Genomic DNA, 26,712 nt, shown 5'->3' with positions numbered 1-26,712 from the left:
GTTTCCATTGGAAACACCCAGGCGGGCCAAACCACCATAACACACCTGGAAAGCAGCTTCTTCTGGCTTTCCCTCAGGCAATCACAGTCCTTCCAGACACTTAAGCTCCAGTTCAGGTTTCTCAGGGCACTTCGTGCACCTTAGCCTGATATTGTATGTAGCCCATTTGATCTCTGCTGGAACTCAGGCTAGTACATTTTAAACACACCTGCTTAGCAATCACGAGGCAGCAGCTGGCACTGCACATTTGGAAATACTGTTCTGCAGCTTCTTTTCAAATGAGATGAAAGGACATGTATTTCATGGAAACAGGCTCCCCAGCTCCTGTCACGTTTACACCAGTTTCTATGGATCGCCACTATTGCTGTGAGAGGATGCACACAGTTAATTATTATTCTTCTTTTTCAGATGGAGTATGTTAATTAAATAGCACTGGGTCCCCCATTAGCAAATGCCTAACCCAGACTTCCTGGCATTTTGCCAGTGTGCTTTTCTTGGGTGCATGAAGCTCATAGTGGCTACTGCCTACGTGTTACAAGCTTGTCACCATGTGGCGGCCTGCCTCGGGAGCAATTTCAAAAACACGATGCTTTAGACAAGGTAGAAGAACTTCCTGTGCTTGCCAAATACTGTAAACTCCTTTGGAATGACAGTGCTGTCATTCTTGAATTTCCCCAGTCTCAGTTTCTAGAACAGCAGAACTTAAGCTACGGTCATGTCCTGTGTAACAGTTTCACCGTTCGGGAACTATGTTATATGAAATTGTATCATCTAGTGACAGACGTAGCAATCTTAGTTTGTATAAGCATACTCTATGGTTTTTGCACAGCCACAAAATTTGTTAATGATAAATTCCTTGGAGCACATCCTTATCATTGCATGATGTATGACTATGCTCTGGAATGGTGTCCGTGACCCATGCAGTCAGTATCATTGGCTGACAGGAGCTTATATAAGCAGATTAGAGTTCTAGAAGCATTAAGTATTTCTGTCACTTTCCATTGCTTATAGAGAGCAAGACAGTGAACATGAGCCCAGAAACCTGTGCTTTCATCTGTCTGCCTCCAACTAGCTTGTGACCATACCTAACTTGCTCCACCACTCCATTTTCTTCATAAGAAGAAAACACTGGGGTTTTCCAAGATCTACCATGACCTAACACCCAGAGAAAGTAACCTCACTGATAGTGTGTTCTTTCGCCTGAGTCAAAACATTTGCATAAGCAATGAATTCATGGTTCTGTGTCTGCATTCATTTATTTCAGGGTTGGGGAAATAGGAATGCATTTTTTTGTCTATCAAATTCTTTAGATTTAAAATAGCTCTATGATTTGGTTGCCCCAGTGATTTGGTCACTTTTCTTATCTGCATGACCCTATGTCTGTATTTTTCCCTGTGCTTTGCCTCAGTTTCCTGTCTGGGTTATAGAGGAAGGCATCATACACCTGCATTCATCTCATCCCTGCTTCCCTGCTGTTTTTATTTAAGTCTGATACTTCATTTTACTGAGGAACTAGAAATGCTTGTGTGTGTGTGTGTGTGTGTGTGTTTGTGTCAGGGTCTCCCTGTAGCCCCAGCTGTCCTGGAACTCACTGTGTAGACCAGGCTGGCCTCGAACTCACAAAGATCTGCCTGCCTCTGCCTCCCAAGTGCTGGGACTACAGGTATGCGCCACCATGCCTGGTCAGAAATGCTTTTTTTAAAGCACATAATATAGGGTAAACCCATAGTAGCCATTCGTGACTTAACATTATGTTCTAAGAGAGCCAGAATATTTGGGGGGGCGTATATATTTTTCCTTTGAAAGCAGAGTAATAACGTTACACTGTTCAGAATGAATTGTAGATATAGATTTTTATCCAACTCATCTGACGTTTTAAGTAACATTTAGACTGATGAATTCAGCGTTTCTTTGATACACATCACAAACATTTTCCTTTTTCAAAAGGCAATCCGGAGAGCGTATATTTGTACTGTAGTTAAAGCTGTGTTAAGTCAGTGTAATATAGCTGCTGCAAACATTTGTAGAGGAAAGAAAAAAAGCCTTTCTTTAAATCTTGCCAAGAGCAGAAATAAAAAGAGCAGAATTCACAGTGGAGTGAGAGGCAGTGTAAAGACTGGGCTGGTTTACGACTGCCTGGCAGTGCTTTAGCATTTCCTTTAAGCTGGGCATCGCATCAGGAAGGATCACTAGTAATTGTATATCAGAATGTATAAATCATTTGTATGATTTCTGTTTCAAAAATGTAATTTACTCAACATGCAAATTAGATAGATACACTAATTGTAATGTCATATACTTGGTAAGAGTAGGAAATAATAATAAATGATGTCTATTTCATTTATTCGTGAAAAATTTTTTGCTGACTCATGTACCAGGAAGACAACATTACCCCATCTTGACCAGTACATGGGCATGTAGCCATGGCTCAATGTGTACATGTGGTGTACAGGTCTTCCTGTAGCTCTAGCTGGTCTGGAACTCACTACATAAGCTAGACTGGCCACTTCCTCCCAAAGATCCACGTGCTTTTGCCTCCCGAGTGCTGGAATTAAAGGCATGTGCCACCACGCTGGGCTGAAATTATTTTATGTCTTGTGTACACCTTACACGCAGAGTGAAGATAATTATGTGCCATATTTTTAATGTTCCTTTATCTTCCCTGCAGTCTGTCACATGAGGTCAGGTATTGAATTTTCCACTTGTGACACCAGGTTGGCCCTCAAAGTTGGCTTTTGAGGCATTTTGAATTTATAGATACTTAACAAAATTATCTGTGTATAAATGAATATTTTCATTGTGTATGAATGAGCTCTCTCCTCAAGTGTAGATGGGTAGTTTCCAAGCACAGGGCAAAGAACTTTACACTAAAGGGGATAGCTGGGCAGTGGAGAAGACCCAAACCTTGCTTGACACAGGTGTTACAAGAAAACCCCAGGTTCTGTAAACCCCAGGTGATTGTAGGCAAGATGCCGTCTTCTGCTTTGCTGTGTTGTTTTCCTATGTCATCCTGGTTCGTTTTAAGTTCAGAGTCCTTCTGGGCTGTGATTGTGCCCTCACCTTTCTACTCCTCTTTCACTTCTGTCACTGATGTGTGAAGAGCGTGTCTGAGTTCCAGCATTCAGTGTTGCTGCCTGTACACGTGAGGCTGGGAAAGGTTCTCGTCCCTGCTCAGCTCCGGAGTGTGGCTCTCCTTTTCTCATCTTTCTCTTCTTCCTCGTTCCACATGCCAGTCATATAGAGCACTCCCTCACCCTCATTTCAAGAGGCTTAGCAAAATCCTCCCTGGGGACAGGCCTTTACTGCATTTCGTTGAGGATGCTGAAACCTGCTGTGTTCGGTACCTCACCAGGCATGGCAGTGTTAAAATTACAGTACAAAAGCTGATAAAGACAGGCTAGCTCAGAGAAGCCAGTGTTTGCAAATCAGGATGTGTTTTTAGGGTAGCTAACAGGTAGCTGGATCCTTCCAAAGAGGACTGTTAAGTCTGAACTTACCAAACTGCAGTGCATGGTGGACAGGCTCCAGCTGCCTTGCCCTTCATTGCTGAGGTTTCCACACTTGACATACATTCAGGTATCTAACTCCTTACCATCCATTCCTAACCAGATTAAATATTTCAGTCTCCTTAAGACTGTCTCAGGATCCACATTTAAAAAAATTATGTCCCTAAGTCTCATCTAGAGTCACTTACTCATTTCCTTTCTGTCTTCCTTCCTGAGCTGACTGTCTAGGCACTAAGGATGACTGTGTCTCATGAGAGCATCTATAGCCCACTAGAGAAGAAAGGCAGGGAACCAGCATATACGTTCATGGACACCGTAAAACATCCAACAGAGCCACCTTCAATGGGTAGAGAGGACCAAGGAGCTTTAGGAAAGCCCTTCAACTTCAGTAAAATCAGAAGGAAGGCAGGCCAGTCTGAGAAGGATGGGCTCAGGCAGAGAGAAGGGTTTGTACAAAGGCCATGGGGCAGGATGAACCAAGTGTGCTCTCAAAAAGGAGGAGTGGGTGGTGGTGGGGGATTGAGGAGCTGGCCAGAGCAGCATTAAAAAAGGAGGAGAAAAAGGATAGGGCCACACCAGACACAATCTTGGTGATCAGTGCAAGAGTGTTTCAATTATTTGAAAAGTGAGGAAGAAAATAATGCAGGGTCAGGAACAAGGAATAGGCCACACTGACGTCCTCTTCACCAAAGCTCAAGGACCATTGTATAAGAGGGGGCAGAAAGACTGCAAAAGCCACAGGTTGGAGAAGATTGCTGTGAAATGTCTTCTGGATATTAGCCCCAATGGGTGGGAGTTGACAGGGCTCTTTAGAGACCCCTGCCAGCATCTGACTCTTCTGTTCCAACTCCCATTTTCATCAACTAGAGATATGTTTTATCCCTTTGGGGGGCAAGAAGAAATTGGCTCAGCAGTTCTTGTTTTGGGTACACTCCATAAAATACACTGCACTTCATGAATTGATAAGACTGTACTCTGGTCTTTTGTGAATGGAACCCCCCCATGGATGGAGGAAGGTCACAGAATGAAAGGGAGCATGGAGGGGAAAAAAAAATCAATGAAGACTGCATAGTATCGTTCACTTAATGTGTGTTTTTCCCACATCATGATCAACTCCATGAGGAGAGAAGTCACACAGTCATCCTAGGACTCTCCCCCTACCACCAAGGTCACCAAAATCTGTGGATGCTGAAGTCCCTCATGCAAAATGTCAGTGTGTATACATAGAACCTCTCCACATCTTCCTACATATTTAAACCATCTCTAGATGACTTCAGTACCAAATAAATGATAGATTCTAAGTAAATACTTGTTATACTGTATTGGTTAGGGAATAATGACAAGAAAAAAAGGCTTGCATGTACTCAGCACAGATACAATTATTTTCGATCTGTAGTTGATTTCCTTATGAATGCTGAACCCTTGGACATGGAGGGCCAACTGTACTTAATCTGTTCAGCGTTGTGCAGTACTCAGATGTCTGAGAAGAAATGTGGAATAAAGTGGTAGGTGAGTGTGTAAGGGCCCACCAGGCTCATGTGTACACTTGCACACATGCACAGAAACCATTTTTGCTGCTGTGCACATGGGAACAGAGCCTCAGAGTCTGCTTTTAACTGGATCTTGTTGAAAATTGGAAGATAAATGAAGGGAAAGCTAGTCTTCAGGGTTAGAAACCTCAGAAATCACATCACAGTCTGGCAAATTTCAGTTGTGAAGTGTGAAAACCGGACCAGAGTGCTGGAAAAGAAGCACCCAGCCCATGCCGAAGGGCTGCTCAAGTCCGCTGTGGAGTTTGAATTTCACCTAGCACCCCTAAACCTGTGTTACTTCGGATTTCTTTGGGTACAGAGAACATCCAAATGTAGAGTTCGGAGGTTAAAGTTCCTCACTGAGAAATGTCTTGTAAGGCTCGTTACATATTAAATATTCGACTTGATTTTGTATTCCACTCTAAAATATCTGTGTATGTGTGCGTTAATATAAAATTAATGTTTCTTTCTTTCCATATATTCCACTAAAATCCCCACTCCTGGAAGGCGCGGCTGGCCTACCCGGTTGCTTTTATGAACAATGATCCTGTCACGAGGAGCAAGGTGTCAGCTTATTCACAACATGGCATTTCTCCTAATAAGTTTTTAAAAGTTACGTCCTTAAAGCCAAACTTCAAGAGTGCTAATCTGCTTCACCACATCCCCTGAACAGCCTCGTAATACACATAGCTATCATCTTCATTACCTGGGAAAATTTCACCTGCCTGTGACTCGTACGGGTACTTTCTTAAATGCAGACAAGAATCATCTTTCATTTACCCTTACTCTGTGAAACAAAAAATTGAGGTTAATGTAACATAATGACCAAATGTAAATATTGACAATATAATAAAAACTAAATGAGTTGGTAGAATATCCACACCTAAAATGTTTATGACACATTTTTCCCCCTTGACTAACTACACGGAGAAGAAAGCAGAGCAGACCTCTCAACACTGTCCTCCTCTGAATGGTCACAATGACACCAGGTCCATTAGAGCTCCACTGCAGATGGAGTTCTTAGGAAAGTCACTGTGGCTTATATTGCTCGTCCCTAAAATGCTCTTGGCTGCAGTTCCCAGCTAATAGGATCAGAGAAAGAGTCTAATAGTAACTGTTAGCCAGTACCTTAGTTGGGACCACAAAGATAGAGGTTAGATGCATGGAAGAGAAATGGAGTGAGGGAAATGGAGATTAAAATATCACCTGCCATGGACAGAGCCATGCTGTGACCTAGGTGCAAGGAATAGATTGCTAGATTGCTCCCTTTTCCTTGCACACCTGGATCAACCCACATGGGGAGCTGTTTGGGTTACACAGCTTGTGACAGAATTCACACCATGATCATTAACCCTCAGTGGGCTGAAAGCACCTTTTGTCTTTTTCAACTTAAAAAAAAAAACTTTATTGAGAATTTCAAACATACATATAAGGTGTTTTGATCAAATCCATGCCCACACTCTCCCCTCCAACACCTCCCAATGGACGCTGCTATGAACATTTGAAATTTGCCCTGTTCTTTTTTCTGGTTCTCTGTCTAGAACTTGTAATGCTGACTACTCTTGCCTTTACTTCTCCATCACATCCCCTATTCACCAGTCAAGGACTTTCTTTTCTCCCTGCAGATAAGAGTTATGCAATTCGGGAGTCTTTTAGATAAAGGGGAACCCCAATTCTCTGACTCTGCACCCCTGTTCAGCATGAAGGCTCTTTCTGTACAGGAAGAATTGATGGGTGAAAGAAGGAAACATAAAAACAGGAGCATCAGGGAAGGCTCCTTTGCCCCTGTAAGTTGGGAGTAAAGATGGCACACATAGTACGTGGTACACCTGTGCCATAGTAGAGTTGGTATTTTTAGATGTTCACTGTTTATTTAGGTACCCATGGATGTTTATTTTTTAATTTTTAATATTTTTCTACAAGAACATACTGTATGTTGACTATACCCCTAAGGCCCCTAGCTTCCCTTTCCTTACACATCCCCTTCCCATTAAGTCCCCTAGACAGTTTCACTACTTCTTTCATGACATATATACATACATGATTGTATGTGCTACATCAAATCTATGAACCAAAAATGAGAAAAAAAAGATGTGATATTTGCCTTTCTGAAAAGAGTTTAATTCACTTAATGATTTTCTTTAGTTGCATCCATTTTCCTGGAAATGACATAACTTTGTTCTTCTTGGTAGCTGCAAACAATTTCCATGTAGATATACCACATTTTCTTTATCTGTTCCTCTGTTGTAGGACACTTAGATTGATCCCATAGCTTACCTATTATGAACAGTACTGCAGTGAGCACTGATGTACAATTATGTATGTGATACCTTGATGTGGAGTCCTTTGGATAAAAACTCAGGGATAGTATAGCTGGTTCATATGGAAGATCTATTTTTAGTTTACTAAGAAATCTCCATTTTGTTTTCCATAGAGGCTGGGCTAGTTACCTCCCAACCAACAGTGTATAAGGCTCCCCTTTGTTCACATTCCTACCAGAATTTGTTGTCATTTGCTCTTAATGACTAGCATCATGACCGGAGTAGGAAGAATCTAAAAGTAGTTGAATGTTTTTCATGTTTATTAACCATTTGTATTTCATGTTTTGACAACTCTTTTTATTTCATTAGAGTAAATATTGATTTCTTGTTTAGTTTTTTTAAAAGTTCTTTGTATATTTTAGATATTAATCTTCTGAAATATAGAGCTAAACAAAAGTTTTCTCCCATTCCCACACTGCTTAATGAATCCTTTGCTATACAAAAGTGTTATTTTATTTTAATTTTATGAGGTCCCATTTATGGATTGCTGCCCTTACTTCCTAAGGGACTAGAATCCAGTTCAGTCTGTGCTTAGATCTTGGTGTTTCCCCTAATGGTTTCTCTTAACAGTTTCAGAGTTTTAGGTCTTATTTTAAGCGCTTTGATCCACTTGGGGTTGAAGCCTGTTTTGTTATGTTAAGACATTGGCGTCTGCCTATTTCCTAGCTCTGTTTCCTTGGAATACCTTTTTCCATCTTTTTACCCCAAGGCCACTATTGATATTAAGGTGCATTTCTTGGAAGCAACACTTGGATTCTGTTTTTAATCCTATCTGCTATTTTATGCTTTCTCATTTGGGGAATTGAGACCATTAATATTATTGAAAGTGTATTTAATTCTTGCTGTTTTGTCTTTTTTTTTTGAGACAGGGTCTCCCTGTAGCCCCAGTTGTCCTGGAACTCACTATGTAGACCAGGCTGGCCTTGAACTCACAGAGATCCACCTGCCTCAGCCTGGGATTAATGGCGTGCACCACCACGCCCGGCTTGTTTTGTCAGTTTTAAATCTTTGGTATCGTCCTAGTTCTCATTTGCTTAACTATTGTCCAACACAGCTTACTCTTTCCTGTAGCCTATATTCATTTTTCTCTTCATTCTGAAGGATTCTTTCCAATATCTTTTGTAGAAATGGCTTAATTGTCATGAATTCCTTTAGACTATTCTCATTGTGGAAAGTTTTCTTTTTCCTTCAATTATGACAGATGCTTTTGCAGGGTATAGTAGTCTTTCAGAATTATAAGCCCTCCTGGCTCAAAAGTTTCTCATGAGAATCCTGCTGTTATTGTTATGGGCCTGCCTTTGTTACTTGGGTTTCTCTCACCTATTTCAATGTACTTTCCTTGTTCCATGTAATGGTTTTTAACTATAATATGTTCTTTTCTGGTCTTAACTGTCTATTGTTCTAAATGCCTCTCGTAACTGAAAAAGCATCTCTTTCCCTATATTTGGGAAATTTTCTTAATAATTTTATTAAAAATGTTTCCTCTGACTTTGGCATGAAGTCCTCCTCCTCTGCCCATGATTCATAGATTGAGCCTTTTCATAATGCCCCGTGGATCTTTAATTTTCTGTTAATACTTTTTTATTAGTTTGTCTTTGTCATTGAGCGAATGTGCCAGTTCCTCCACCGTTTCCAGGCCCTGGTGCTCTGCACTCCCCATGAAGTATTCTAGTTTTCAGTCTTTGCTGGGACAGTTTTATTTGACTTACTGCGTTTTTCATCTCCAGTACTTGAGGTTGGCTTTGTTCTCTTCAGTATTTCTGATTCTTCACTGAATTCCACCTTCACATCCTTCACTGACCTCCTTATTCAATTCCGCTGTTTCTTTGTGCTGGGATTCATTCAGAAGGTGTTTTTGAACGGATTACTTTAAACATTATAATCATTCTTTTTAATTATTTAGCTGGGATTTCATATAATTCGTTCTTGTTACATTAATAATTTTATGTTGCCACTGTTTTGCATATTTCTTGTGATTTTGCATATGAACAAGAAGCAACTGGGGTTGGGTCATTGGTTGAGGTTTAAAATTTTAAGCTGTCCTTATTCTTTCAGAGCATGTATTCACAATGTTCACGAGGGACTAGTTTGTAGGGTTGAGTTCTGATTCTAGAGTGGTGTTTAGGGACCAGGTTGATCCCCATTAAATACCCCTGGGAGTAAATACCATCTGCAAAAATAATCACTCTCAAAGAGTGGGGCCACTGTGTAAATACAGTAATAGTCAAATAAGTCACAATTACTCCTTAAACACCAATGGTTTTAGGAAGTAAAGCAGCCCTGACAGTATTGTGGTACTGTTGTTAGTTACTGTGAGTACATGTCGAAAGGGGAAAAAAGTCAAATTAATGATAGTATAGAGTTAATAGGAAAAATGCAGACAAGAAAAATGTAAATGAAAAGGGGAAATGAGAGGGCAAATTGAGGGGAGATGAGGGAGTTTTTGCTAAAGGTAGATTGAAAAGAGAGGTAAAGAAATACAGTCAGGTAACAGAGAACATTCCATGCTTTCAGAAGGCTGAAACAGACGGAGGGAGACACCACAAACTAAGTCAGCCTTCATTCTCTGAGAGAGGAAAATTAGAAAGGAAAGGATAGGGAAAGAAGAGGAAGAGGAGGAAGAAAAAGGAGGAGGAAGGGGAGGAGGAGGAGGACAAGATGATGGTGATGATGATGATGATGATGATGATTATGGAGGAGGAGGAGGACAAGAACAGAGCAGGCCAGTATTGGCCTGTTAAATTGACACTGGGTATTATAACGAGGGATAAATGTGAAGGTACTACAGAGTATGAATACAGCCTGACCTCCTTGCTGATTTCCATCTCTCAGGAATCCTTCCCTGGCTTCCAGAAGTGTGTCACACACCCCCCGGGCACTCCTTTGTGATATTGGGTCACAGATGCTGATCACACCTCTGGGCAGTCCTTCAGGACTCCAGTTGCAAATGCTGGCCCCATGCCTGTGTCCCCTTCCTGGTGTCTGGTGGTGTGCTGCTTGTAGCCCATGTTTAAGTTCTCCTGCAGACGCTGGTTCTTCCACCTCATTGAATAATGCACAGCTCAGATTCAAAGCTTCTTCCCCACAATCTACCCATGTTCTGCTGGTCAGACTAGAGCGTATAGTCCCCGTGACACTTGCTCTGAGTTTCCTGACAGTGTGGGTCCACCAATATAGCAAGGGTATTTTGGAAATGGCATCCCAAGGCTGGTCTGATTGCATGGTGAGTACCAAGAAGAAAGAGTTTTCCGGTATCACCTTCTAGTGCCCCAGCCACACACCTTTTGTTGGGATCCTCCCTTTATCTCTTTAAAATGTGTTACTAAAAGTACAGTGCACATTGTCTGAGGCCCTCTGTCTTAAACTGTGGCTCCCCATGCACTGTGGGTGCTCCCTCTCCCTGGGAATGGGAGGTCTCCAAATTGAGCTAGTCCCTCCAGGGTAGACTGTGAACTTTGTCTTCTGCTTTGTAATGGTCCCCATTTTGCTTCACAATTAAAGTTAGAGATCTCTGAGTGCCACTTACCTCTTCTGATAGCTGTTATCCAACATTTCCATTTGTTCCCTGGGGACTCTAGGAGAGCACTCCTCCACCACCCTCCCTATTGGAGATGTCACCCTGTGGATACTTTATTTGCATTTTCTTTTCTTAAAATTTATAATCAAGCGCCGGACATGGCGGCACACGTCTGTAGTCCCAGCACTTGGGAGGCAGAGACAGGCGGAGCTCTGTGAGTTCAAGGCCAGCCTGGTCTACATAGTGAGTTCCAGGACAGCTGGGGCTACAGGGAGACCCCGCTTCAAAAAGACAAAATAAAAAAAAACTGTAATCAACCTATAAAAGAAATTTCTGCTATCTAGTGTTTAGTGTGGCACTGGCCACAGTAGTCAAGATATTAATCACCTGAGAGGTTCACTGCCGGATAAAGAAAATTTAGTGTGTGTGTGTCTGTATGCATATGTGTGTGTGTGTGTGTGTGTGTGTGTGTGTGTTTAATGGAATATGATTTAGCCATAAAAATAATTAAATTCTGTCATCTGCTGCAAAAATAGATGGAACTGAAGGGCATTTGTTAAGTGAAGTAGGCAGGCACAAATACAGCATACTCCTTCATGTGGGGAAACTCAAATACTGATCTCAAAAGAGAAGGGTGGGATTGTGATTTCTAAGAAGAGACCACAGGATGCTGAATAGTAGCTGGATAGTAGGTGTTAGTGTGTCCTTAGACAAGAGGACTAGGATCAGCCTTGAATAGCACAGCACGGTGACTGTAACCAACTATAGCCAACTACATCACTCACTATTCTATGGAGAACCACCTAGAAGAAGGGAGCTAAAGGTTCCAAAGATGACCCAGATGAGGATGGCAGGCACCCCGATCTGATGTGTACATGGCACATTAAAATATCACACTATAACCCATAAGTGGGTATAATTATTATGTGTTAATTTAAAAAGGTAAAAACAAAATGACTCTATGTAGTTGAGATTTTCTTCATTTTTGGAGCTAAAGCTGAAGTTTAATGCACAGAAGCCTATCCGGGTTCACTTGGCTGTGAGAGCCGTGGATCTGAAGCCAGGCTGCTGTGAGCCCTGTGCTCACACTTTATTTGCTAAATATTACTACATTTTTGTTTATTGGGGGGATGCATGCGTGCATGTGGAAATTAGAGGACACCTTGGGGAGTATGTGGAAATTAGAGGACACCTTGGGGGAGTATGTGGAAATTAGAGGACACCTTGGGGGAGCATGTGGAAATTAGAGGACACCTTGGGGAGTAGGTCTCTTCTTCCACCATTCGGATCCAGGGATGCAGCTCAGCCTTGGTGGTAAGCACCTTTTGTAGTTGAACCACCTCACTGGCCCGTCTTCATTTTCATAACTACATAATATATTGATTTATTAAAGTGAAGAAGTTTTAACTAAAACTCGAATCTGGTGTAAACATTTTATGCTTAAATTCTCTTGTTATTTAAAGCACTTTGGAGAGAGATGAATATAAACACAACTAATGATACCTCTTTCTTATTTTTATAACTTTATAACATAATTTTATTATTTAAAATTATTAGATGCTATACATATGAGAAAACAGACACTAATAAAGGAGTCTGTGTACCCAAATTTAATGATGGTAATATTTGTCCACAACTATTTCAGATCCTTAAGTGTTTCTGCCATGGTGTTCATAACCTCCTTCCCTCCCTCCCATTTACCCAAAACTCTTGCATCCCCTTAGAGGTGTTCAGTAGGGGAACTGTGAGTGGTGTGCTTACATTAAGTGCCCATTCTGTGTATTTCTTTCTGCAGCCTCTGTTTCCCCTTAAAGTCGTATTTGATATTTACTCCTGGAGACACTGTGGAAATGTCTAGCTTTTCTCTTATTTTTATCTTTTCTGTAGTTCTGTCCACACAAACCCCTTTCTCCAGTGGGTGAAGCAAATGCCACATGGGGCCTCTGAAGTCCTCTGAAAGGTCCTAAGCCCTTTTCTTCTTTGTCTCTTCTGAGCAACCTCATCTGGACTAGACAGATTCAGGACTTTGAATCGGTAGTATCCTTTCAGTTCATGCCCTCATTACTCAGGTGTTTAAGCATGAATTTCCTAACAACTAAGTCAGTTCCCCAAGGGCAAAGTAGCATAAGACATATACTCACCCTTACTTTAGGCTTAATAAATATTCATTGAATTATGGCACCCTGAAGTACGATAAGGTGGTTAGCACGTGGAATTCATTAGAGGATGCTCATCAGCCATTCAGTCTGGGACAGGTTCACTTTTCATGACGGAAGCAGCAGAGGTGGGTCTTTATTAGGCAGGATTTATTCAGTGCTTATTAGCTCAGGTCAGGCACTAGTGTTTACCTACATAGGGACACACCTCAACTTAAGGTCATTTGAAGAGAGGGATGCTGACTGTTATGCTTCAGTTACACATGGGACCAAAACTCTAACAGCAGAATCCAATTCTTCTCTTTCCACTCCTTACAGAGTTCAAAACCTGCACTAAAAATTATGAATTGGCATCACATTTAGGTCAGGCCCTGTGCTAAACATGCCATTTTTACTTATTCACTTCATAAGAAAATGCTGGTTAAGCATTTTTATGACTCATATTTTATGTAGAATTTAAGGGTCCAAGGACTTGCCCAAAATTATATAACAAGCTCCTAACCACAGGGATTTCTGATTAGCTACACATCCACACATTACCTTTGCTCTTTTTTTTTTTTTTTTAAAGACAGCATATCATAGAGCCCAAGCTGGTCTTGAACTTACTAAATAGCCAAGGAGGGATGGCTATGAATTACTGAGTGCTGGGATTACAGGTATGCATTGCTACATGTTACATCTGGTTTTATGTGGTGCTAGTGACTAAACTCAGGGCTTTTACATAAAAAGTAAACATTCTACCAATTGAGCCACATCCCCATTCCCTGCCTTGGCTGTTCTTAAAATCTATTACCATCTGTATTGTTCTCTTCCATCACATAACAGTCTGCTACCAGCCTGCAGTAATACTCTGGATATCTCCTGGGCTAGGATAAGGAGCAACCAACCTTTTTCCCAAGAGATAGTGAACTCCGATCATACAGCGCATCCTTTTGTGAGCCACCTCCTGGCCACCTGTACTGTTATCTCAAAGCCCGCTTCCATTTTAGGAGTCCATGTAAACCTTTCCAGTCTCAAGGGCAGGTCTGCAACTCTCCAAATTCTCCACAATTAGGATCAGTGCTGAAGCAAATTTAGAGCTTCAATCATGAGCCTTGGCACATCATTGGTATAAACTGTAAATAGCTGAATGTTAGTTATAAAACAAACAGCTACCATGCCCAAAGCTGATGAATGCTGTTTCAGAAGCCAGTAGACCCTCACTCATAGGCAGCTTGTGTTGTCCTGTACAACCAATGATAATATTCTGGAATTGGTTCCCCTTCCCCCTGCCCTGGCTAAAAGCTGCCTGAGTGCCTTACATATGTAACTCTGCCTTTTAAACTGCTTCCAATCTGCCCTGCTTCTTTAGCACAAACCCTGTACTGCAGAAGTTAACTGATCCAGAAATATCCTGCTATCATCTTGTAAGGGTGACCCACCCTCAACCAACCAAAGCCCCTCTTTATATGTTCCCTGTGTGTATTCTTATCCAAGCACACTTGGCTCAGGCTTGGAATGATCATTCCTCTTCCACAGTGATCCATCTGCACCCAACTCTAGGTCTTCTCTCCACAGATGTGCTCCAGGATTGCTGTAAGGAATTTCTCCTTCACATACACTACATACAGTCTGGGAGCTGAGCAGGAAAACGGTGAAGGTTGTGCTGTCTTCCTTCCCAGCAGGCATACTCCTTGCAGTCACCAGCCTGGGTACAAGTAGCCTCTCTGGAAACGCTGTCCAGCAGCACACTGTGCTAGGGGTTGGAATTCCAAGACTAAGCCACCTCTAGTGAACACTAGCCATGTGGAGGTGTCGTTTCTGAGACTTCACTGGGAAACTCAGTTACTGCAAACAAATGAAACAGATGCTTGAGATGGTGGAATGTTCAGGGATCGCATAGGTCTGGAGAATTTAAGGAGGTAGTCTGAAATTAGGACAATATTTTGTAGCAGAGAGGAACAAAGCTCATTAAAATGTTAAATTTGGTGCCTGCATAGCACATGACAATTTTTTTCAGGCCTCAGGAGATAGTGGGGGGCAGGGTTGTAATAACACCCTAGAGGAGAACCTCTTGGAGTTTGGTTTCTTATATATGAAATGAGAATAATGTTTACTGACAAGTTTGTTATAGATTATACTAAGATGGGGAATTAAAATGAGATGCTGTAGGTAGAGCACTTGGTACAGTGCCTGATTTTGTGTGTGTGTGTGCGTGTGTGTGTGTGTGTGTGTGTGTATGTGTGTATGTTAAGTACAGCCTCTGATACATGCTATTCATTGACCCCTACCTTGCCCAGCCATTCAACAACTCAACTGTACAGCTGGCCAAAACCATGGCTTACTCATTCAACAACTGAACTGAATAGCTGCTCTATATACCACAGACTAGCCATTTAACTCTAACTATACAGCAGCCTACATATACTATGGCCTAGCCATTCAATGGCCTAACATATAGCATCCTAGCAACCTGGACATACTATAGGCTAACGCATGCATGCATGCACCCAGGGCTAGTTGTACTCCTACTAAACATCTGAGTGCCTGTAGTGGAACTGTAGAGCAGGTCATTCCCTCCACTCGTCGTATTTTACTGGTTCCAATGATTAATTCAGAAATATAGGTTAAGAAGTTCCCATAGGCCATCCCATATTAGGACTGAGTAAGATGAGTGTACCCCCATACCTTCAGGGGGCTTACAGTCCTCCCCACCGCAGCTTGCTTTAGCATCTGAACTTTAACATTCCCTGGTACCCATGACTGAAACTTACACCTTTGCCAAGTGAGGTCCTAAGCTTGTCATCCATTCTTGGCATAGGAGGTCTGAACTGCCATAACCATGAGGAGATAAACAGCACCCTACCCTGTCACAGAGAAGAGGCCTCTTCTACCATGGGGGACTGCCCTTCCAAGGACAAAGACTTGACCTGCTCTCTAGAAAGAAGCCAATGTCCTCACAATGCTCCCCTGACCTGGCTGACCTTTTCTTTCTGTACTTCTGAACATTAGCTTACGGATGGGTGGGGACTCTCAGCTTTCTGCACTTTGCTGTCTTGTAAATATAAGAACATCTCTAAAGTAGAAATGAAAAGGGACCATTTGTAAAAGGGGCCATGAGGTTGTAAGGAGAGAATTCCAGCTGGAAGCCGTATCTTCCTCTCGAATGCTGAGTGTGTTCTCAGATGTGACAAGAGCTAATTTTTGAGAAAAGATTCCTGAAAGAAAATGATTATGAAAACCGTCAAGATATCGGTGTTGCACCATAGCTCACATGCTAAGTCTCTGTTATGTCAATGTTAAGATAAATACTTAGATTTGAAACTACTCCAGACAGCTCTTTGGTACACACAAAAATAGTGTTTCTAAGACTCAGGAAACCTGGCCAGCTAAGGGTTATAGCAGACACATCAATCAAAGTGCTTAAAAAAAAAAAACAAAAAAAACCCAAAACCCTCCATTCAAGAAAACTGGCAATAAAGCCTGTCAACTGCAGGGCTGGAGAGTGACATCATTAAGGCGAAAAGGCCTAGAATTAACCTCTTTGCCCTTGAACAAAATAGGAACTTAGCTGTGTTAACCTCATGCTTCAGTGTAATGCTCGTTTGCAGCAGTGTTTACATTTCATAATTTTATGTGACAACGTGTGATAAATTGTGCCTTTTAGAAAATGTGATTTTTCAGAACAATTTGAAGGAGAATTTAAACACTCTTTTGTGCTAGTCTGAACATTCCTAAGACAAAAGGACTCTTTGCTTGTGAATTAGCATCTAAGCTGAGGAAACCCACCAACTTCCCACAGGAGTAAGGCAGTCAAAATAATCTCCAGCAGTGGGTCAATTTTCTGTGCAAGAATGGAATTTCTCCAGGAGCTGGAGAAAGGGTGGGAATGGAACAGAGGTAGTATCAGTGGACACAGAATGTCCCCTGGAACAAGGACCCTCCACTGTGCAGTAACAACTTGAGGGTGGCTTTGGAGGGAGGGAAAGCCGCACTGGGCCTAGCGTGCTGGTAATCTTGCCAGAGCTTGTCTTGGGGGAAAAAGTGTCAAGAACTTGGCAGTCCTGTCATTTAAACTCTTGCTGAAAACATGGGAAGGTCTGATTAGGGACCATTTTTCCATTGGGGCCTAGGGACAGATGATTTGCCTGATGGGCCTCATCCCTCCCCATTGCCATTTATACCACAGCAGCTAATGATGGCAGATAGCAGTGAGTTTAACAGACGGCTCTGCTTAAGCGATGCCATTATAATATTTCAGATGTACTACATTAGGGAAAATATGCCTTCCCATTCTGTAACCAAAGCTTCCTTTTCACACAGAAGAATGATGCACACTTTAACATTGATGTCCTTCACCCCTCTGTCCTAAGTCTGTTACAAATATACTACTGATGGAGATCCAGGATAAATGTAGTGATTTCTGTGCATTTTAGCTAGCAGAGGATCTGCCACTGCCTTGAGATTAAATCGTTTTGGATAATGTTCTCTTAATTGGCAACAGAAGGTTTTTGCAGCCACAAAAGTTGTAGCGAAAGCTTTCCGATTATTAAAAGTTGAAGCCTAATCACGAGTGGAGGCAGGGAACCTGCTTCATAATTACTGTGTGTCAGGATCTACGTGTATCTTATCTGATGGAGAATTGCTGTTCCTTGCCTTCAGATTCTTTCTCCCTTTATGGAACTCAGGAGGGCTACCCGAATCCTCCAACCCTCTCCTGTCTAGCACACCAGGCAGAAAGAACAAATGGCCACAGGGCCCTCAACCCACGGCAGGATCATATTTTCCAAGTGTCCCGAGACATCTTCTCATTATTTTCCCTCCCTACTGTGCCTGCCATCGTTTCCCTTGACAGACAAGGCTTCCCATCTCTTTTTACCAGGAATGAAACATTTTCATATAATGAAGGCAGGTTCTGATCTTGTGAATCGTTCTATTTAACTCAGTAGGCTCACCTTCTGAGACCTACTGTGGCTTCCTGAGGCCACTGAACTATAAGGCAACATGAAGCCATGTGGCATAGGGGGCATGGGCCTGAGGCCAGCAGTCTGGCTCCTTGTCGACAGCACAGGGCTCTGTTTTCCATATCTAACCTCCCTCACTCTGTACATACCCCACCTTTGTCTATAGATACAGAAGTATTGCCTCAGGCAAATTCTGAAGTGCTGTTATTATTCTCGTTCTTCTGTTGCCCATCCAAGCTGATGCTCACTGCAGAGAAGCCGCATAATGGCTATTCCCAGGCAGAGCCAGAAAAAGCAGCCTTTCCAAGTGGCTTCTGTAGCCTTGGGGTGGAATGCTAAAGGAGTCTTCTGGTATTAGTCTTGGGATCCTTTCTTAGAGTTTTTGAAACTCTTGAAACTTCCTGTGATGGGATTGTTCTTGTAGTGGAGTAACTCACTGGCCCTACATGGCTTTAGGTTGAGGACTTAAGAAAGGCCAACCCTGTGATATTACTAGGTTAGAACTTGGCCTTAGCCTCCAGGGACGAAAGGAGAGCTGGGGATTGAGTTCACTCTCATAGCCAGTAATTCATTCTGCCACACCCACATAATGCAACCTCAATAAAAACTCTAGCACTGAGGCTCAGTGGAGCTCTCTGACTAGCAAAGTTTTGATATGCCAGAAGGGATATCCTTCCAGCTAACACCTTTTGGATATCACATACTAAAAAAGTAAAACCAGTAAGTATACCACTTTGCTAGTCATTAGTTATGCTAGTCATAGATTTTTGTTAATCATTCTAGAAAATTATCAAACCTGCTTGAATAGCTGAACCATCAGAATCATGGCCCATGCAGCTGGCTTCTGAATTGAGGGAGTCTTGTGGATATGGACCTCTAAACTTGTAGGATCTCCACCAATTCTAGGTAGCAAGTACATTGCAACATGGACAGCTGTAGTGGAGATAGAATAATTATGGGTAATGTTCCAATTTCCATTAGATTATAAAATGCTACAAGGGCTCCTAGACTGTTTTTGTTGGACATTATAATTTGAAGGAATGAAGCACTGTCTCCTGAATGGATGGGTTAGTCAAGTGACACAGAAGGTGCCACTCAAAGCATGGTCCCAGATTGCACTGTAGAAAACTGCCCATTACCTAACTTCCTAGTGAGATGTGAGCACACTTGAGGAGCAAGCATGTAGTTTTGACAGCAACTGGGCATTGCCTTGACATGCTAGCACAGAAGGAAATGCAAAAATATATCAGAGAGTGACAATTGAGGAGAAAATGATCCTTTACTGCAGAGAGCTGAGAATCTTAATTTAGAAAGTATAACTTCATTTGGTCTGAGCAGATGGAATCAAAAGTTTAGTCGGAGCCCTGGAATCAAAATGGGTTTGTGTGAAATACCGCTTGCTGTCTCTCTGGTTTTGAGCAAGTTACTTTACCTCTCTGGGCCTCAGTTTTCTCATCTCAGAAATGAATATACATTATTTTCTGTTTCATTCAGTGCTAAAAATACCAAAGGATGCATGCTAAGTACAAGGCCTGGAACAAAGCAAGTTAACTGCCAGTATTATTTCTTCTAGGTTTACTTTGTGACCCTGGTGATTCAGTCTTGGTTACAGAAAGTGGATGGTGTTCCTTGGGGGCACTGTTGAAGTCAAAGGGCACCCTGCAGAGCATTTAATTGGAGCCATAGTCCCTGAGCTCTGTTTTCTACAGTGCCACCAATGGTGGACTTCTGGTGTATTCTAGTCAGACAGACCATGAAGAATCAGACAAGGTTTTCACTCCATAGAAATGGGTATCAATGACGCTTGTAAAATCCATGGGCTAAGACTCTGACCTGCAGCAAGCAGATAAGAGCAGCCAAACTGCTTCGTTTGCTGCTTTGCTTCACCAAACTAGAACTCCACAATGTCCATTGCAGAAGAACGTTGCAGAGATTGGTTCCCACAAGCAGCCTCATGACCTTGGGAAAGAATTTTATCTCCCAAGACATCTCTTGCTGAGATGGTGCAAACTTTGACTTTCAGAGGTCAAGAGTCAAGGAGTTGGAGAAATGATGTTAAAATTCAGCAGTGTCTGATTCTGGTTTCTGATGCCACTTCAAGTCTACCTTACATCGGATGCTGCTCAAGCTGGGCTGCCCCCAGCAGTGACTGAGCAATGTCCCAGATTAACTATGGTACCTGTCTGTTTTTCAGGTTCCTCCTGCCTCTGAGTGCTTTAAGACACGAAGGTGAAGTGCTGCTGGTCCCAGAGGTCTGCCATGAAACCGCATTTGAAGCAATGGAGACAACGAATGCTCTTTGGAATATTTGTTTGGGGCCTCCTGTTTTTGGCGATTTTCATCTACTTCACAGACAGCAACCCTGCTGAGCCTGTACCCAGTTCCTTCTCCTTCCTGGAGACCCGTGGGCTCCTGCCTGTGCAAGGCAGGCAGCGGGCCATCATGGGCGCTCTGCAGGAGCCGGCTTCACCTGGGAGTTTGGATGCAAACAAGGTGCTGCCAGGAGGCCACCCTGCCAGCCCCTTCCACGCTGGGCCTGGGGACCCACAGAAATGGGAAGAGGCCCAAGATGGGTTTGAACATGGAGAAGAGTTTTTTGCATCCCAGATTGGAAGGAAATCTCAAAGTGCTTTCTACCCTGAGGATGGTGACTACGTTTTTGCTGCTGGTCAGCCAGGGTGGCACAGCCACACGCAGGCGGCACTGGGCCTGCCCTCTCCTGGGAAGCCACCCCGGCGGGCCGGACCTGTACAGCGAAGAGGGAAGCAGTGGCACAGAAGGCCGGGAAGAGGCCACAGGCCTGAGGAGGCCGAGGGCAGTGACCGGTTGTACGCCTCCATGTCCAGGGCCTTGCTGTACCGACTCTGGAAGGGGAACGTGTCCTCCAAGATGCTGAACCCGCGCCTGCAGAAGGCTATGCGGGACTACCTGGCTGCCAATAAGCATGGGGTGCGCTTCAGAGGGCGGCGCGAGGCTCGGCTGAGCAGATCTGAGCTTCTGTGCGAGCTGCGAAGGCGTGCGCGCGTGCGCACACTGGACGGCACGGAGGCGCCCTTCTCAGCGCTGGGCTGGAGGCCGCTTGTTCCCTCGGTTCCGCTGGGCCAGCTGCACCCACGGGGCCTGCGCAGTTGCGCTGTGGTCATGTCCGCGGGCGCCATCCTCAACTCCTCTTTGGGGGAGGAAATAGGTGGGTTTCATGGGGTTACCCGTTCTTGAGATCTTTTTGTGCCAGTAATTCTGGCCTGCAGGCCAGGGTTGCCAGGTACAGTGGGCAACCCTCATCTCCCAGAAACCATGGTCTGCAGGAGCAGACCTCCACGAGGGGCAGAGGCTTGAGGTGGAAATATGGGGGAGTGGGGGTGGGGGGACAGAAGAACAACTCAGGAAGATGCCCAGTCAGGGGTCTCACTTCAAAGAGGAAGCGCCATGATGGTTTTAGCCTTCTAAGGATCAAACCCAAGTCCAAGGGCTCGTGGCTGCTGCAGAACACATAGTTCTGGAGGGCTTGCTCAGCCCAAGCTTGTGACCCATGCACATAGTGGGGACCTTCTCCAGGATGTTGAGCCATGTAACCATGTTTGGGCTCCTGTCTTATGTGCTATATTTCCTTCAAAACCTTACACCTTTGAAAAGAATCTTTCATGGTTCCGGTATGGGCCAGTAGGATATGGAGAGAAATGGAGGGAGAGATTTAAAGAATGTGGCTCGGGCTGGCGAGTTGGATCAGTGCTTGAGAGCCCTGGCTGTACTTGCAGAAGACCAGGGTTCCCTTCCTAGCACCCACATGGTGGTTAACAACTGTAGGTCACTCCAGCTCCATGGGATCCGATGCCCTCTTTTGGCTTCTGCCAGCATCGTAGGGCACAGGTACACTTACATATATTCAGACAAAACACTCATAACGCATAAATATTTTTTCTTTTTTTTGTGGTCTTTTTGAGACAGGGTCTCTCTGTAGCCCCAGCTGTCATGGAACTCACCATGTAGACCAGGTTGGCCTTGAACTCACAGAGCTCTGCCTGTCTCTGCCTCCCAAATGCTGGGATTAAAGGTGTTCACCACCACGCCTGGCTACATAAATATTTTTAAAATAAAAAAATATAAAGGACATGGCTCAGTGATTGGGGGCCTGCAAGTCTGAAGGACATGTTAACAGGTTGGTAAACTCACGCAAGCTTTTGTGCTGCGTTGTTGAGACAGAGCCCCTTCCTCATAATACTTCTGTGTACATTCTTAAGGCCTTCAACTGGTTAACTGATTAAGTAATCGGATTTCCTCAAAATCTGGTTTAAATGTTGATGACATCTAAAAATAAATCCTTTACAAGATATCTAGACTGCTGTTGGATCAAACAACCAGGTGTCATAACTTAGCTAAGTTGACAACTTTAACTGTCAGTTTTCAAGTAGGATATTGGCTAGTGTCTTCTAGAGAAGAGCATGGGGTAAGGCTGAAATATATTTCCCACCCTCAGAGTCTAGGTCCTGCCACAGATGGACTGACATCAGCTCGCCACAGAATTCTCAGTTCTTAATGGACAGCATTCATTTTCCCACCCTTCTGTGCCAGAGGAGGTATCTGCCTTTCTGCTCTGCCCTGAAGCTCTTCTTTCTTTTGGCTATTTCAGATGCTTTATTCCGGGTCCTCCCTGATAAGGCTAATATTCTGTTGCTGCCTCAGTGAGCAGGCAGTTTGGTCCTTAAGGCTGTTCATTCATTTTCAGAAGTGCATATTTTTTCCCAACTATGTGTTTGGTTCTGTACTGGGCACAGAAGACAACTGTAGCTCAAACACAGCTTCGGCCTTATGCCAAACAGTCTCACTGGCGGTGGTGGTAGGACCTAAATAATTGAGCGGAAGTAGCATTCAAGGGGCAGTGCTCCTTCCTTACAAAGACTGAATCGCTGTTTCTGACTTCACTTTAAGCAGATCCTTTGGTTCTATGTCCTTTGTCCTGAAACCAAGTTGGAAAGAAGTGATACCACCATAGGCCCAATAGAAACCCAGACTTCAGCTCATCTGTTACTTGGAATGAGGTTGGATGGAAAAAAAAATAAGTTAAAAACCCAGGTCAACAAATCTGGGCTTGTAGTGTGAGGTCCCTGTGTCTCCATGCTGACATTATTGCAGGCTCATAGTAACACTGTCCATGTGTCACATAAGCTTGTAGCAAAATCCAGACCAGAAAAGCCTGCAATTTATTAAGAAAGAACAGTGGTTTAGAGGTCCCTGGGGCAAAATAACACCACAGCTCTTTCTCATTTCCAAGGACCGATATTAATAATGCAGAGGAGGAATTTAAGTATTATGCTTTGAAGCAGGCAGTAACTTACTTCTGGTTTTGTTTAGTTTTAAACACCTCTGCATCGTAAATATGTGCTATTTGAATGGCTCTTGCGTGCCAGAGAGAATTCTCTTGCTCCTTGTTCCTGCATAAATAATCATGACTAGAGCCTTTGTAAACTTTATTCAATATTTGGAAGAGAGTATGGAAGATACTAAGAAGGCCAAGTTCATTCCACTGTTACATATTTGTTAATTTCTACTATTCAAATTTAATTTCAGCTGTGAGGCTTCATGATTAGAATTGTAAAGTAACAAACGAAGAACATGCCTGAGGGTTTAGGGATTGGTTTGTTCATTTGGTTGGCTGATTGGCTGGTTTTGTCCACTTTTGTCTAGGTTCAGATTTTGTGTCTAGTATTTTCAGGACTTAAACCCACACCATCACTTAGTGTATATGAACAAAAAGGTCTTCACCTTTCTAAACTAGTGTCTCAAGATCATTGCTGTTCATGCTAGGTGTGGGTAGCAAACCCACATGGTCATTAATGGCTTTCACTATAAAAACAAACTCAGAGCAGATCCTTCAGGCACCTTGGAGTACTGGGACACACTGAAGCCAACCTCAAGTTCCTTCTCTGGATTGGCTAAATGAAGATCAAAAGAATTACCAAAAGTTATAACATGATGAAAATCTTTAGGCCTAACTGAAGGTACATAAAATAGCCATGTGTCAGTCCAACCTTAGCTTTGTCAGAAAGACCCATCAAGCTGAGGTCCCCAGGATGCAACAGCTCTTTTTTTTTTTAGCTTTCAAAAATTTTATTGAGAATTTCATACATGCGTATAAGGTGTTTGATCAAATCCATACCCACTCCCTCCCCTCCAACTCCTCCCAGATATCCCCATCACTTTTACCTAAACAACTTCGTGTATTCTTTTTTTTTAAATGGGGTTTTTGCTAGTCTGACATCCCTCCTACAGAGGTAACCCTAAAATCTTTTAGGGATTAGATAAGAGCTTCCAAATTCTTTTGACGTTTTTGGCCTTTGGAACAGAGTATTGCTAAGAAGCCCAAAGACATTTTGATTTTTAGCCAAGAAACTGGCCTCTTTCCTTTGGGGTCTTTTTACCCTACATGCCTAACCAATTCCTACCTCCTATTATCACACCATCAACAGCTCTTTTTTTCCACAGGGAGACCCAGTTAAGCCTCCTTTTGCTGTTTGGCTCCTTTTGGCTCCCCCTGGTGTTTGTTCCTTGGACAGTGCAGTCCTGTTCCCTAGGCTCGATTCTGTTAGAATAAGTCATACAGAGCAATTGTTTGGGGGTAAGAAAGGTATAGTGGTTGTAATGCCTCTGTTTTGAATGTGGTATTATAAAACAACCTGAGCTGTTTTGAAAACATGGAACTTACTTTCCTAGAGTTATAAGATATCCAGACTTGTGTCATCCATACACCTGAATAATAATTTGAAGGTCACTTAGGGCAGAACTGTGTAAATATACTAGAGAAGGAAAGTCTGTGAACAGACAGTTGCAGTCTTGATGTGGAAGTCCAGGGTCTGTGGATTGGACACCTGCTTTCTGTCAAGCATGTGGAAATGGGAGATAGGAGACAGGATGTGTAGGAGGAAAAACCCATAGTAGGTACTAGAGAGAGCTTGGGATTTAGTAAGCTCTGTTACCTTATATTTCAAAAGCCAAGAAAGCAGTTCATGTAGTGATTCAACCAGTATAAGATATTTGTTGGTCACTAGTTCTCCAGATCCCGTGTTAGACAAAAAGATAAATAAGTCACAGACCCAGACTTCAAATTCTATGTAGCCCTCAGGAGAATCCAGACTATAAACCGACAATTCCAATATCCTGTGGATGGAAGAAGGGCAGAGAGATACAAACAAGGTAAAAATGACAGCAGAACCCTAACCCACCCGGAGTACTGCTTATTGGTGGACAGAAAGGAAGGCAGGAAAGGCTTCTCTGAAGAGTCCAGTCCCGGCCAAGGGCCCAGCATGGGGTGGTATGAAGGTGGCAGGGCTTCAGTGAGTACGTGGGCCAGAGGGAGGTGGCAGAGAAGCTGGCTAGGAAGGTAGCCATAATCTGGCACTGTTCTATAAAGCCAGACTCAATAATTACAAAAGTAGGTGCCAGCTGAGAATATTTGCTGTAAACAAAGACACATTCTTTTACATTTTAACTGCTGTAAGACCAAGGACCCTAAATGATAAATTCCCTTTCTAGATAGGAAATAGGCATCTAGAGCCCCCTTAGGCAGAGCCTGGATTGCATCTCTAATCTTGGTCTCTAGGAACTGAAGGTGGTGATATATGGACACAAGAAAATGGATAGACTTTTTATTTCTGAGACACCATTCCTGAGCCTGAATTTCAGGGCATGAGGGAAGTAAGTCAAAGGGAACTTGACAGGCCAGAGAGAAGGATGAGAATGGTAGGAATGGTAGAAGCAATTCAGTGTTCCTTCAGGCCGTTGACTGGTGACTGGAGGCTGTATGCCATGGCTCTTCAGTTTTCATTTTCTGATCAGCACAAATCAGAAGAAGGAAATACACAGGGCATGGGCCAAAGCTAGATGGTGATGTGGTAGTGGGACCTTCAGCCTGGTTGTTCCTTGAAGAATTCCTCCTTCAGTGCATAAGCTCAGCACAGTGCTACTCTGACCTGAAAGTGCCTTCTCTGGAATGGAACTTGACTTCATTCCTCTTGTGTTTGCTGTCTGATCTGCTCTTTTCTAAATACAAGCAAATGGCTTAGCTTCATAGGATGGCAGTACCAAGCAGTGCACAGCCAAGTGTGTATTTACCAAAAGCATATGGGAGGGAGAGATGCTTTCAGCCCTGCCTCCTTCAGTTCTGCTTACCGGCAGCTTCCACCAGGTTCAGCCGACACCATCATTGTGCCTCCTCTAAGCAGGTGGCCTTGAGACTCTTCAGACCGACACTGCTTCCCAGGGCATTTACTGCTGTCTGTCTTGTGAAGTTGTTGTAAGGCTTAGGATTACCTGTCCCATGTAGACAACAGGAATTTAAATGCCTGGGCGTTTTCAAAGGTGATTAATTAATTACTACTCAATTAACTTGAAATCCATCCACTGCATAAGACCATGGGTGTGTTCATCCAACCCTGACACAGAAGCTACGTCACAGGGCTTCCTAGAGAGCGCAGTTGGAGAGTTGCTGTTGCACTACTTCCCTAGCCTTTCTGCAAATCCCTCCGAACCCCTAACACACCCTCTGCTTGGTGTGCCCCCCCTTACCTCCTAACTTCTTGGTGGGTTGTCTTGTGTCACCACTTCAATAATGTAACCCATTTAGGGTTTCTAGGACCCTTTCAGGGTTCTACAAGGTAAAATTTTATCTCTAGTGTAATATCCATAAGTCTTTTTTCAAATTTGATAAAAGCAATAAGAATAAATCTGACTTCTAAACGTGCAC

General features: G+C 43.1%; 1 protein-coding gene across 3 annotated transcripts in view; it reads left to right on the top strand.

The window, feature by feature from the left end:
- Nucleotides 1-26,712, top strand: part of St6gal2 (ST6 beta-galactoside alpha-2,6-sialyltransferase 2) — a 98,058-nt gene that overhangs the window by 21,539 nt on the left and 49,807 nt on the right. For all 3 annotated transcript variants that reach the window (XM_008824245.3, XM_008824244.3, XM_017795886.2), the window contains exon 2: nucleotides 20,170-21,162. In XM_008824245.3, the coding sequence (XP_008822467.1) occupies nucleotides 20,235-21,162 (928 nt within the window). In that variant the 5' untranslated portion in view covers nucleotides 20,170-20,234. The remainder of the gene's footprint in view (nucleotides 1-20,169; nucleotides 21,163-26,712) is intronic.

The sequence above is a fragment of the Nannospalax galili genome, unplaced genomic scaffold (assembly GCF_000622305.1).
Source record: "Nannospalax galili isolate Female #2095 unplaced genomic scaffold, S.galili_v1.0 scaffold1169, whole genome shotgun sequence".
Taxonomy (NCBI): Eukaryota; Metazoa; Chordata; class Mammalia; order Rodentia; family Spalacidae; genus Nannospalax; species Nannospalax galili.
Note: the sequence above shows the minus strand (reverse complement) of the source record. Positions and strands in the feature narration are given on the sequence as shown.